Source organism: Bufo bufo, chromosome 3 (assembly GCF_905171765.1).
Source record: "Bufo bufo chromosome 3, aBufBuf1.1, whole genome shotgun sequence".
Classification (NCBI taxonomy): domain Eukaryota; kingdom Metazoa; phylum Chordata; class Amphibia; order Anura; family Bufonidae; genus Bufo; species Bufo bufo.
This window is the reverse complement of record NC_053391.1, coordinates 462,218,125-462,232,981: the sequence shown is the minus strand read 5'-3', so window position 1 is coordinate 462,232,981 and position 14,857 is coordinate 462,218,125. Positions and strand designations below refer to the sequence as shown.

The 14,857-nt window shown below is 45.0% G+C and overlaps 1 protein-coding gene across 3 annotated transcripts in view; it reads right to left on the bottom strand.

The window, feature by feature from the left end:
- Nucleotides 1-14,857, bottom strand: part of TUBGCP3 (tubulin gamma complex associated protein 3) — a 151,348-nt gene that overhangs the window by 98,498 nt on the left and 37,993 nt on the right. For all 3 annotated transcript variants that reach the window (XM_040425207.1, XM_040425208.1, XM_040425210.1), the window contains 3 exons: nt 8,394-8,611; nt 6,903-7,075; nt 410-528 (listed from right to left, as the gene is read on the bottom strand). In XM_040425207.1, the coding sequence (XP_040281141.1) occupies nt 410-528; nt 6,903-7,075; nt 8,394-8,611 (510 nt within the window). The remainder of the gene's footprint in view (nt 1-409; nt 529-6,902; nt 7,076-8,393; nt 8,612-14,857) is intronic.

Here is a 14,857-nt window from a genome sequence, read left to right as displayed (position 1 = left end):
GCACAGCCTCACCCCAACCAATCAGCTTTCTCCAGACTTAAACACACCCTCTTCCTCCTGAGTAGTTGATCGCGAATATTCTAATTGAGAATTTTTTAATCGCAAATTTTTATTGCGAATATCGGCACTATCCCGGCCTGACGGGAGCGCGCACGCAGCGTTCGGGACTGCCCACTACTACGTCCTCCGTCTTCTGTATATAGAACATAGGAGACGGAGGACAACGCTGTTTTAGCCGCACCACTGACATGCCTGGCGGAGGAAAGAAAATGCAGCAATTACTAGGCAATTCAATACCTATACAAAAGTATTAACTAGGGAACTAAGGTAAACTTAGTCAGACCAATCCAATTACATAATAAAATAATAATAATATGACAGTTACCCTTTAAGTCACGAGCAAATTTACCTTGCTGTCCACCTTGTAGCAGTTTTCAGAATTGCACATTTTGATACACTTCCCATCAATTCCTTGAAAGACATACAAAATGTCTCTTACAAGAGAACTTTCTGTTATTTCTACGGAACCTGGAAAAAAAGAACCAATTTTCACTTTTCAATGTCAATTATAAGGAGAACTGTGAAGTCAGGCTGCGTTCACACCAGCATTGTTTTGCTAAATTATAGGGGCAGAAAAATGTAATAACAGAAGTGACATTACATAGCCATATTGGCCATGGATCATTATACACAGGTGACAGGACATGCACAGTTGTCTTACTGTAAACCTGTTTTATCCAGTCAACAACTGGACAGCTAAATGCTGGTCTCCATCTTTGAATAACTGAATTTGCAGCCAGATAAAGAAGCATTAGTGACCAGTCTGTTTTGGCCCTTAAAGGGGTTGTGCAGGAGTTTTATATGGATGTCCTATTTTTTATTTTATTTACAAAAACTTTTTTTTTATCCTTTTTTTTTTACAATATTATAGTCCCATTGCAGTGCAATGTATTTTACTGTTAGCGCGGCTGGAGGCAGGCCTGGAGTCTTCACTGGGCAACAGCCTGCGCGCACAGAAATCAGCACCCCACAATCTCATTTGTGGGGTGCCAACAGGAGACAGAGGGAGCTCCCTCTTTAATCACTTAAATGGCACAGGCGCTATTGCCTTCTGCCAGTCCGGGCCGTTAGAGCAGGAGTACTGCTCTCATGTGAGAGCCAAACCCACACTTTCCTCTGCACAAGAGACCCATGCACCTCTTAGACTGGGCCACCGTAAAAGGTGGTACTCTCAAATTGTGACATGAGAGTCAGATTTGAAAGAAGTGATCATAAGTTGAACAGGTCCTTCAATGGTTGCATTCATTTTGGTTTAACAACATACCGCTAACTGACTATGTTAGTGCTTATTTCAATGTATTACAGAGTTCAGGAGACAAACTGAGGTCACCATCAAAACATATGGCATGGACTGCAACCAACTAGGAGGCCCAACCATCACCAAGTTCTCCAGTGCAAACATATTGACAACATTTGCCTGAAATATTTTAAACTATTTATTGAAGCCACACTAACAGAAAGTAGTTATATATATATACACACATAGACGCTACTCACAAAAAGTTAGGGATATTTGGCTTGTGGGTAAAATTTCTGTATGAACCTAAAATGTACTCTAACCTTTACAGGTGAACTTAAAAGGGTTCTGCAGTTTGTTTAAACTGATGATCTATCCTCTGGATAGATCATCAGCATCTGATCGGCGGGGGTCGACACCCGGGACTAGTATCACTGGCCTGGGTGGGGCTAAGCTCTGTTCACTTGAATGAAGCTTAGCCCCTGCCCACACTAGTTGATACTAGTCGTGACGTTACTGGGCCAGCAGTAAACAGTGAGAAGGCCGCGGGCCTCCTGGAGCACCGCTGCCTTCTCAAACAGCTGATCGGCAGGGGTCCCGGGTGTCTGACCCCCGACGATCAGATGCTGATGATCTATCCAGAGGATAGATCACTTTAAACAAACTGCAGAACCCCTTTAATGTTACCTTCTGTAAACTTTTGAATGCACATGTCCAACTAGTCAATGTTTCATTACTTTTTGCTGGTCTCTAACAAGGAGCTTAATGGCAAAACTCACAACAGGTGTTTGATCCATGAATCGCCCAATAAATTTCCTGGTTCAATTAGAATTGGTATTTAAACAGTCCTCATCATGCTGTTCACATTTTGACATCATGAGACCAAGATGACACCTAACAATTGATCAACAGTAACTCGCCATTGCGAGGCTTCAAGCAAGATGTTCTCAGACGGAAGTGGCCACTGAGCTTAGAGTGTCACAGAATGTCATCGGCAGGTTGCAACAGAGATACAGAGAGACTGAAAGAGTCACAGAAAGGCATAGAAGTGGATGTCCTTTGGCCACATCCCACACTGATGACTGCTTAATTTTGAAAAATGCCCTGTGGAACTGGATGATGAACGCCATACAACTCCAGGCACATTTAAGGGATTGAGAGGTACCCAAGTGTCACATCAAACCATTCAAAACCATATACATCAGCGTGGTCTGCATGCTAGACAACCTGCAAGGGTACCTGACCACAGGCATCATCATCTTACATAGGCCAGCGAGCACCTACGCTGGACGAGGGATCAGTGGGCCTCAGTGCTGTTCACTGATGAAAGTTGATTCACGCTGAGCAGAAATGGACGTCAAGGAGAGCGCTATGCATCATCACTGTTGTCACCAGACAAGCCTTTGGTGGTGGTGTTACAGTGTGGACAGGTGTCAATACAGAACTGCCCAACACTTTGTGAATGGTACAGTGACAAGCCCATACTACTTGAATAACATCATTAATCCAGTCATTGTGCCTCTGCATGAACAACACAGGCCTAATTTCATCTTTATGGATGATAATGCGCCAAGTCATCGAGGTCACATCATTAGGGAACAGCTGCTGGAGACTGGGGTACCTCAAATGGAGTGGCCTGCACTTTCTCCAGACCTGAATCCCATTGAAAACCTATGGGATTAGCCGAGTCGCTGTGTAGAGGCTCGTAACTCTGTTCCCCCAGAATCTCAATGACCTGAGGGCCACCCTTCAAGAAGAGTGAGATGCCATGCCTCAGCGGACAATAAGGCTACTTTCACACCTGCGTTCGGGTGTCCGCTCGTGAGCTCCGTTTGAAGGGGCTCACAAGCGGCCCCGAACGCAGCCGTCCAGCCCTCATGCATTCTCAGTGGATGCGGATCCGCTCAGAATGCATCAGTCTGCCAGCGTTCAGCCTCCGCTCCGCTCAGCAAGCGGACACCTGAACGCTGCTTGCAGCGTTCGGGTGTCCGCCTGGCCGTGCGGAGGCGAGCGGATCCGTCCAGACTTATAATGGAAGTCAATGGGGACGGATCCGTTTGAAGATGACACCATATGGCTCAATCTTCAAACGGATCCGTCCCCATTGACTTTCAATGTAAAGTCTGGACGGATCCGTTCAGGCTACTTTCACACTTAGAAATTTTTCTAAGTTATAATGCAGACGGATCCGTTCTGAACGGATGCAAACGTCTGCATTATAGGAGCGGATCCGTCTGATGAAACATCAGATGGACCCGCTCCGAACGCTAGTGTGAAAGTAGCCTAAGTCGACTTGTGAACAGCATGAGACGTCATTGTCAAGCTGTAATTGATGCTCAAGCAGTGCTCCAGACAAAAAAAAAATACCTTGTAGCCATTGGCTCCTGAACTGAAAAATTTAGTCGCCAAATTACATTTTTAGTCGCCAAATCGAAACCGAATCAAAATTTTGGTATCGTGACAACGCTACGCCGATCAAATCGGCGTAGGGTTGTTTCGATACCAAAATTTTGATTCGCTTTCGTCACCATAAAAAAGTATTGCGATACTCAATACCGCGCAAAAAAAAAAAAAACACCCAAAAAAGTGCATTTCGCATTTTATGAAACGTTCGGCCCATAATAGAACGGTCCTATCCTATTTTTTGGGGTGACAAGGTGAAAATGGCGAATGCTCACCGCATAGGAGATATTTTTTAATAATTTAATAGTTTGGACTTTTTGGACGCAGCACTATGTAATATGTTTATTTATTTATTGTTTATATATTTTATATGTAAAATTGGGAAAGGGGGGATTTAAACTTAATATTTTAGGGTACTTTCACACTAGCGTTTTTCTTTTTCGGCATAGAGTTCCGTCACAGGGGCTCTATACCGGAAAATAACTGATCAGGTATATCCCCATGCATTCTGAATGGAGAGTAATCCGTTTAGTTTGCATCAGGACGTCTTCAGTTCAGTCGTTTTGACTGATCAGGCAAAAGATAAAACCGCAGCATGCTACGGTTTTATCTCCGCCGAAAAAAACTGAAGACATGCCTGAATGGCGGATCCGGCATTTTTCCCCATAGGAATGTATTAGTGCCAGATCCGGCATTCAAAATACCGGAATGCAGGATCCGTCCTTCCGGTCTGCGCATGCGCAGACCGGTAAAAATGTGTAAAAAGATACAAGACGGATCCGTCTCTCCGCATGACAAGCGGAGAGACGGGTCTGTCCTTGCAATGCATTTGTGAGATGGATCCGCATCCGGATGCGTCTCACAAATGCTTTCAGTCACATCCAGATCGGCGGATCCGGCAGGCAGTTCCGACGACGGAACTGCTTGCCGGATCACACTGCCGCAAGTGTGAAAATAGCCTTAGTGTTTATGTTTTTTTTTACTTACTATTAGCCCCCTTAGGGGCTGGAACCCTTGTCCTATTTACCCTTAGCCCCTTTCACATGGGTGAGATTTCTGCGCGGGTGCAATGTGGGAGGTGAAGGCATTGCACCCGCACTGAATCCGGACCCATTCTCTTCTATGGGGCTGTGCACATGAGCGTTGATTTTCACGCATCACTTGTGCGTTGTGTGAAAATCGCAACATGCTCTATATTCTGCGTTTTCACCGCATCATGCGTGGATGCGGTGCGATTTTCACGCACGGTTGCTAAGATAAAAGTCTATTCACTGTGTTATCCCCCCCCCCCCCCCCCAACACCCCAGTATAATAAACATTGGTGGCGCAGTGCGCCCCCGCCCCCCCAGTATAATAACCATTGGTAGCGCAGTGCGCCCCCCCCAGTGTAATAAACATTGGTGGCGCAGTGCGCCCCCCCCCCAGTATAATAAACATTGAGTGCGCCCCGCCCCCCAGTATAATAAACATTGGTGGCGCAGTGGGCAGTGCCAATGAGGGTTAAAAAAATATTAATAAATTAACTCACCTCCTCCAATTGATTGCGTAGATGCCGGTCTCCTGTTCTTTCTTCAGGACATGTCAAAGGACCTGTGGTGACCTCACTGTGCTCATCACATGGTACATCATATGATCCATCACCATGGTAATGGACCATGTGATTAGCTCAGTGACGTCACCACAGGTCCTGAAGAAATAACAGGAGACCGGCAGCTGCGCGATCAATTGGAGGAGGTGAGCTACATTTTTATTTTATTTTTAACCCTCATTGGCACTTCCCACTGCGCCACCAATGTTTATTATACTGGGGGGGGGGAGCCACACTCAATGTTTATTATACTGGGGGGGGGGGGCCGCACTCAATGTTTATTATACTGGGGGGGGCGCCGCACTCAATGTTTATTATACTGGGGGGGGGGCCGCACTCATTGTTTATTATACTGGGGGGGGGCGCACTCAATGTTTATTATACTGGGGTGTTGGGGAGGGGGGGGGGGGCACACCAATGAAGATAACTGACGTGTTAATACAAATACAGGAGGCGGGTGCCGGAATCAAATAGCCGGCACCCGACCTCTATGACAGGGGGCTGCGATCAGCGGCAGTTAACCCCTCAGGTACCGCACCTGAAGGGTTAACTGCCGCTGATCGCTGCCCCCTGTCATAGAGGTCGGGTGCCGGCTATTTGATTCCGGCACCCGCCTCCTGTATTTGTATTAACACGTCAGTTATCTTCATTGGTGGCGCAGTGGCCACAGCCCCTCCCCTGCTCCCGTCTCTCCTCTTATTGGCGGAGGCGGCGGCAGCAGCACAGGGGGGAGGGAGAGACTCCTTCTCCACTGCGCTGCTGAGACGAACATCGGCAGCGGGGCAGAGAACTATCATCTCCTGTGCCCCGCCTCTGTATTCAACTGCAGAGCTGCGGCGGCGGGTCTAGTCGCAAATGGCGACAAGACTAAAAAGTCTTGTCGCCATTTGTAAATTCTAAGTCGCATTAGCGACCATTTTGGTCGCCATCTGGAGCCCTGTCAAGGCCACGTGACAAGTTATTGAGACACTGACATTTATTGTGAGGGTATACCGACCACTGGTGTTGGCGCTTGTTTCAATAAATTGTTTGATATGAGGAGATTACCATTGCTGCTTCTACGTAAATGCCCTACTTTCATAATATAATATCACTGTAGCGTGAACTTTTTACATTTTCCATAAATTTCACCTGAAAGCCAAATATCATTGAGACTGTGATGGGGGGACATCCTCTGCGTCTGGAGGAAAGAAGGTTTGTACACAAAGAAGAGGATTCTTTACGGTAAGAGCAGTGAGACTGTGGAGCTCTCTGCCTGAGGAGGTGGTGATGTTGAGTTCACTAAAAGAGTTCAAGAGAGGCCTGGATGTATTTCTGGAGCGTAATATTATTACAGGCTATAGCTACTAGAGAGGGGTCGTTGATCCAGGGAATTATTCTGATTGCCTGATTGGAGTCGGGAAGGATTTTTTTTTCCCCCTAAAGTGGGGAAAATTGGCTTCTACCTCACAGTTTTTTTTTTTGCTTTCGTCTGGATCAACTTGCAGGATGACAGGCCGAACTGGATGGACAAATGTCTTTTTTCGGCCTTATATACTATGTTACTATCCCTAACTTTTTGTGACTAGTGTGTGTGTAAATATTTAAAAAATTTTTGTTGTTTTTATAAATTACCACTTGTTTCGCCTTCTCTTTTTGTTCTTGGCACACCACGGGCAACTGCATTAGGCCCTGGTTTGGAGGCAGCATTCTGCAATGTTGGCTGTTGACCAGCTGCTAACGTCCATGCAAGACGTGTGCCCAACTGCTGGCGGAGAGCGTCTCCCACTTGAGTTTGATAAGGCTGACTGAAAAAAAAAAAAGGAAAAAAAGAAAAAAAAAAAAAGGGTCACAAAACATAGCAAACCAGATTACAAGAATTCTGACTAGAGGTCCAGATGGTTCAAAAACCATTAACAGCAATAAATAATATTACTGATACGCTGATGCATCAATGCACATACTGCATTCACATACTTCACACAGACAACAACTTCCAGCAGTGATCCACACGGGTTCCAGTGGAGTTCTGAATGTCTTGGGTACTAATGGAGCCACCTGTACCCAGCATACCTTGATATAAAAAGGAAATCATGACACGCATCAGGGATCCCAAACCGCAGAACAATCGATAATTGTGTGGAAGTTTCAATTATCAATTGTGTACCCGACACACCTGGTTGGAAATTTTGCGTGCATGCATCATTTGTGTAAAAATTTAGCCACCCAAGTCGATGTGGCTTACGGACAGAAGGTTAGTCCTTATGGGCCAACAGATTTCCTGCAAAAGCTCATGTAAACTGCCTCATAAAACTACCCTATTTTATAGCTGGTATAGAAGATGAGCAAAACTTATTAAGATGCCCATGCCTTTTAATAAACTCTCTGTACTAGAAAAACTAAAGGAAACTTGATGCATTGCATTACATCAGAGTAAGAAGGAAAGAAAGTAGTTCAAGACAATATTGCAAATCATGAAAAATGTGACAAAGCAATATCTGCAACCAGCCGGATAAGCCACCTGGGACAAAGCTTGGAGGCAAAGAGTGGCGTCAGAATTGTCCCTGGGCTAAAATCAAGGCAAAGTGGATACATTTAATATTCAGTTCCATAGTTTGTGGTGAAATATTAAATAATAAAAGTTTAAAAAAATCTTTAGCGTTTTGGTGGATTGTTGTTTTTTTATAAAAAATTTTTATAGGCAAAAGTATAATATTTAAGTATACAAATGAATTAAGGCAAATAATAAAAATAAAAAAAATCATCTCATTCACACAAAGTAGAGAAAAAGCGCATGGTTTTCAGGGAATGCTGCAGTTTTTGTCTTATTAGTAGCATGCCCTGCCTGCTGCGGTTTTTCGTCTTTCAGTTGCTCCTCTTTTGGTTCGTGCTCGCACACATTGGTGAGCAGCACATAGCCAGGACAGGTTTTAAAATCTCTGAATGTCATCTGCTTACCTCAAGGAGATATTCGCATTACCACTTCAATCTTTTTCCTTTCTACTACGGTTAAATGTTGTGCATTACCCGAGCCTCTGGTATTCATGTCACTAAGAATGTATAGTTATATTTTTGGAAATTAATAAACGTTTATTTAAAAAGAAAGACCTTAAAATGTCAGCTTACCCTGGAACAAAGGCCTGCGGCGTAGGTGTTGGCCCATTTATGGAATACATCCCTATGCTGCAAATTCCACTGCTTCCCAAGTTCATAGTATTTTGTGCAGATGGCACACTTCGATCCTGGTAGTTCAGTGGTAGGTTTTGTGGTCTGGGATAGTAATAAGGTGTAGAGTGTGCATCACGTGGCAAAGCCTGAGCGAAAAAAGATGGATAGCTGGAAACCTAAAACGAACACAAAGTTACATCCTACAACAATTTATATATAAAACACACAGAAATAATAGTTAATAACAGTCAAGACTACCACTTCTGTTGTGGTATTGTACAGGAGTTCCACTAGCAATTACCAAAACTGTGCCATTTTTTCAGCTTTACAAGATTTTGTCTAGGTAAAAAAAAAAAATAATAATAAAAGGAAGTGGCAGATCCATGTTATGATGCCAACTAGTGTTAATCGAGCATGCACGGCTGAACATTTTGACTCGAGCATCGCGATGCTCGGCACATCGCGGTGTTCAGCTGAACAGTGTGCTCAAGTCTCCTCCCCGCACGTTTGTTGGCTGCTACGCAGCGAATAAACGTGCAGAGAAGTACTGGCACTCAAAGTAATGCCGTAGCCATGTTGGTTACTGGCATTACAGTGATTGGCTGGCTGGAACGCCTATATAGCACCCAATGATATGTGGTTCGGCTCAGTCTTAGTCAGGGCGAGCTGCAGCAGAAGGGACAGATAGTGTAGGGACAGGAATATTTTTTTTAATTTTTTTTTTAGGCAGGGTTTAGTGTTGAAAGATGTTAGAGACCCAAAAGTCTTTTTAATTATTTTATCTGGCTGCAATATATATTATTAGCGCAACATGCACTAAATTGCGTGCAATTGTTTGGCCGCTGCAGACAGTGACACAATCTCTGCCACATCTGTTGTGTTACATTTGAGCATCCTAAATATCTAACATTCAGCGCAGTTGTATGGCCACTGCTGACAGCGAAATTTTCTGCGCTACATCTCCTGTACAACGTTTGCGCATCCTAAATATCATTCAGTGTAATTTATTTGCGCATACAATTACAAAACCTGTGCTACTGTACGTGTGACATACTTGCAAGCATATATACCATTTAATATGCTCAAGGCGAGCAGTAAGGGACGGGGAAGTGGCCGAGCTGCTGATGATGCACGCAGAGGCCATGGCCCTGTGTGCGGTGAAACTGTGCCTGCTGCCAGAGCACAAGAAACACACTCATCCACGATACCTAGCTTCATGTCCCAGTTTGCAGGGCGGCGCAGGACACCACTCTCAAAGTCAGACCAGTGCGACCAGATGGTCGGTTGGATTGCAGCAAATAATGCTTCCAGTCGGTTAAGCACCACCCTGTCTTCCACAAAGTCCAGTCTCAGTAGCCAAGAGTCTGGTCAACACAATCCTCCTTCCTCCCACCATGGACAGTCTTGGCAAAAAAGTGATCCCACACTCGGACCTTCCGAGGGGCTCTTTTCATCGCCATTCCTTGATTTGGGCCTCTCTCCAAGCCCGATTGAAGAGGGACATGAGGAGATCTTGTGCACTGATTCCCAAACTCTTGAGCATCCACAGTCAGAAGAAGATGACGGGGGGTAACGGCAATTAGTGTTTCACGAGGTGGATGATGATGATGATACACAGTTGCCAATAAGTGAGGTTGTTGTTAGGTCAAAAAGTCAGGAGGATGACCAGAGTGAGGAAGTGAAAGAGGAGGAGGTGGACGATGAAATCAGTGACCCAACCTGGAAAGGTGGCAAGCCGAGTGAGGACAGCAGTACAGAGGGGGGGGGATCCGCAGCACCGCAACAGGCTGGAAGAGGCAGTGGGGTGCCAAAAGGAAGAAGGCAGGCCACACCAAACAGGCCAGCAACTGTTCCCCGGGGCACCCTCTTGCGGCAATCTCCCTTGCCAAGGGGTAGGTGTTCCGCAGTCTGGTGCTTTTTTGAGAAAAGTGCGGACGATAAAAGAATTGTCATTTGCAACCTGTGCCGTACCAAAAAGAGCAGGGGCGTGAACACTAGCAACCTCACCACCACCAGCAAGATCCGTCACATGGCAACAAAGCACCATAATAGGTGGGACAAAAATCTGGGTCCACAATCAGTGTCTGCAGGTCACACCACTGCCTCCTCTTCCCCTGTGTTACGTGCTGGCCAATCCCCTGTCCAAGACGCAGGCCCGAATGCCTCCCGCCCTGCACCTGGACCTTCGCAAGCACCATCCACTTCTGTGTCCCAGCGCAGCGTACAGATGTCCATACTCCAGGCCCTGAACGAAAAGCACAAATACCCAGCCACCCACCCACAGGCCATAGCACTAAATGCGCACCTTTCCAAATTGCTGGCCCTGGAACTGTTGCCATTTAGGCTTGTGGACACTGAGGCCTTCCGCAGCCTGATGGCGGCGGGGGTCCCTTGTTACTCAGTCCCCAGCCGCCACTATTTTTCCCGGTGTGCCGTCCCCGCCTTACACCAGCCTGTGTCCCGTAACATCACCCGTGCCCTGACCAACGCAGTTATTGGGAAGGTCCACTTAACGACTGACACATGGACAAGTAGCGTCCCTGGTCAAAAGCACATTTCCCTGACGGCACACTGGGTGAACGTTGTGGAGGCCGGAAGAGAGTCGTACCCTGGGATGGCACAGGTGCTACCGATGACAAGGATTGCGGGCCCTACTTCCATCAGGATTTCCGCCACCACCTACATTAGTGGCTGCAACCACCCCTTCCCCTCCTCCACTCCCACCTCTAAATTCTCATCTTGCAGCACTAGTCAGTAGTTTAGCACTGCGGTGGGAAAGAGGCAACAGGCCGTGCTGAAACTAATTTGCTTAGGTGACAAACAGCACACCGCCGCAGAGCTGTGGCAGGGTTTAACCCCTTAAGGACTCAGCCCTATTTCACATTAAAGCGAACCTTTCACCTGCATTTCACTTAATAAACTATCAAAAGTACCTTATAGATCATCCTCATTGTGTTAGCACACGGTCTTGTCCTCTTTTCTGCCATGTATATGCATGAAAAAAATCGCCTTATAAAGTACTCTTCTCCAGCTCCACAAGTCACGTTAGAAGTCAAGGGGGTAGCCCTTCCCTCACTCCAGGCTGTAACTCCCCTGCCCTAACCCCGCCTCTATGCAGTCTAATTGACACCCAGCTCAGTTGCCGGGACCGCGCTTGTACAGGCGGCACATGCGCCGTCGGACTCAAGCGCGATCCTGTAACTGAATCGCGCATGCGCCGTCCCCGATGCCTGCCTGTCTTCTCTTCCTCGCGCGCCCCGATCTTCACGCTCCATGCGTCCACGTGATCACTGTTGACTTGCCGCAGATCGCAAGCCAGTGATCATCTGGAGCATTGTTATCATATACAGCAGGTATTATATGTCAAAAACTCCACATATTTCATGGGGCTATCTATCTATACATAGATATACACATGTGACAAACCCAGATTTAATTAGATGGCTATCTTGAAGACAGGCAGGCATCGGGTACGGCGCATGCGCGATTCAGTTACAGGATCGCGCTCGAGTCCGACGGCGCATGCGCCGCCTGTACAAGCGCGGTCCCGGCGACTGAGCCGGGTGTCAATTAGACTGCATAGAGGAGGTGTTAGGGCAGGGGAGTTACAGCCTGGAGTGAGGGAAGGGCTACCCCCTTGACTTCTATCGTGACTTGTGGAGCTGGAGAAGAGTACTTTATAAAGGCGATTTTTTCATGCATATACATGACAGAAAAGCGGGACAAGACCGTGTGCTAACACAATGAGGATGATCTATAAGGTACTTTTGATAGTTTATTAAGTGAAATGCAAGTAAAAGGTTCGCTTTAAGGACTTGGCCATTTTTTGCAAATCTGACCAGTGTCACTTTAAGGCCTCTTTCACACGGGCGTTGCGGGAAAATGTGCGGGTGCGTTACGGGAACACCCGCTATTTTTCCACGCGAGTGCAAAACATTGTAATGCGTTTTGCACTCGCGTGAGAAAAATCGCGCATGTTTGGTACCCAAACCCAAACTTCTTCACAGAAGTTCGGGCTTGGGATCGGTGTTCTGTAGATTGAATTAATTTTCATGTTATAAGGGAAAATAATAGCATTCTGAATACAGAATGCATAGTAAAATAGCGCTGGAGGGGTTAAAAAAATAAAATAAAATTTAACTCACCTTAATCCACTTGCTGGCGCTGCCGGCATCTCGTCTGTCTCCTTCTGTGCTGAACAGGACCTGTGGTGAGCATTCATTCCAGGACCTTTGATGACGTCACTCCGGTCATCACATGATCCATCACCATGGTAAAAGATCATGTGACGTACCATGTGATGACCGGAGTGACGTCATCAAAGGTCCTGTAACTGTACTTAATGCTCACCACAGGTCCTATTCAACAAAAGAGACAGAAGGAGATGCAGGGCTACGTGATCAAGTGGACTAAGGTGAGTTAAATTATTATTATTATTTTTTTAACCCCTCCAGCGCTGTTTTACTATGCATTCTGTATTCAGAATGCCATTATTTTCCCTTATAACCATGTTATAAGGGAAAATAATAATGATCGGGTCTCCATCCCGATTGTCTCCTAGCAACCGTGCGTGAAAATCGCACCGCATCCGCACTTGCTTGCGGATGCTTGCGATTTTCACGCAACCCCATTCATTTCTATGGGGCCTGCGTTGCGTGAAAAACGCACAAAGAGGAGCATGCTGCGATTTTCACGCAACGCACAAGTGATGCGTGAAAATCACTGCTCATGTGAACAGCCCCATAGAAATAAATGGGTCGGTATTCAGTGCGGGTGCAATGCCTTCACCTCCCGCATCGCATCCGCGCGGAATACTCGCTCGTGTGAAAGGGGCCTAAGTGCTGATAACTTTAAAACGCTTTGACTTATCCAGGCCATTCTGAGATTGTTTTTTCGTCACATATTGTACTTCATGACACTGGTAAAATGAAGTAAAAAAAAAATAATCATTTTTATTTATAAAGAAAAAATAGCAAATTTACCAAATTTTTTTTAAAAAATTGCAAATTTCCAAGTTTCAATTTCTCTACTTCTATAATACATAGTAATACCTCCAAAAAGAGTTATTACTTTACATTCCCCATATGTCTACTTCATGTTTGGATCATTTTGGGAATGATATTTTTTTTTGGGGGGATGTTACAAGGCTTAGAAATTTAGAAGCAAATCTTGAAATTTTTCAGAAATTTTCAAAAACCCAATTTTTAGGGACCAGTTCAGGTCTGAAGTCACTTTGCGAGGCTTACATAATAGAAACCACCCAAAAATGACCCCATTCTATAAACTACACCCCTCAAGGTATTCAAACCTGATTTTACAAACGTCGTTAACCCTTTAGGTGTTCCACAAGAGTTATTGGCAAATGGAGATGAAATTTCAGAATTTCAATTTTTGGGCAAATTTTCCATTTTAATCCATTTTTCCCAGTAACAAAGCAAGGGTTAACAGCCAAACCAAACTCAATATTTATGGCCCTGATTCTGTAGTTTACAGAAACACCCCATATGTGGTCGTAAACCGCTGTACGGGCACACGGCAGGGCGCAGAAGGAAAGGAATGCCATACGGTTTTTGGAAGGCAGGTTTTGCTGGACTGTTTTTTTTTGACACCATGTCCCATTTGAAGCCCCCCCTGATGCACCCCTAGAGTATAAACGCCCAAAAAGTGGCCTTATTTTAGAAACTACGGGATAGGGTGGCAGTATTGTTGGTACTAGTTTAGGGTTTAGGTTTTTTTCGGTTGCTCTATATTACACTTTTTGTGAGGCAAGATAACAAGAAAAAGCTGTTTTGGCACCGTTTTTATTTTTTGTTATTTACAACATTCATCTGACAGGTTAGATCATGTGATATTTTTATAGACCAGGTTGTCACAGATGCGGCGATACCTAATATGTATACTTTTTTTTTTATTTATGTAAGTTTTACACAATGATCTAATTTTTGAAGCAAAAAAAATCATGTTTTAGTGTTTCCATAGTATGAGAGCCATAATTTTTTCTGTTTTTTGGCGATTACCTTGGGTAGGGTATGATTTTTGCGGGATGAGATGACGGTTTTATTGGCACTATTTTGGGGTCCGTGTGACTTTTTGATCACTTGTTATTACACTTTTTGTGATGTAAGGTGACAAAAAATGGTTTATTTAACACAGTTTTTATTAGAATTTTTTTACGGTGTTCATCTGAGAGGTTAGGTCATGTGATATTTTTATAGAGCCACTCGATACGGACGCGGCGATACCTAATATGTATACTTTTTTATTTATTTATGTAAGTTTTACACAATAACAGCTTTTTTCAAACAAAAAAAATGATGTTTTAGTGTCTCCATATTCTGAGCCATAGTTTTTTTTATTTTTGGGCAATTGTCTCAGCTAGGGGCTCATTTTTTGCGGGATGAGGTGACTGTTAGATTGGTACT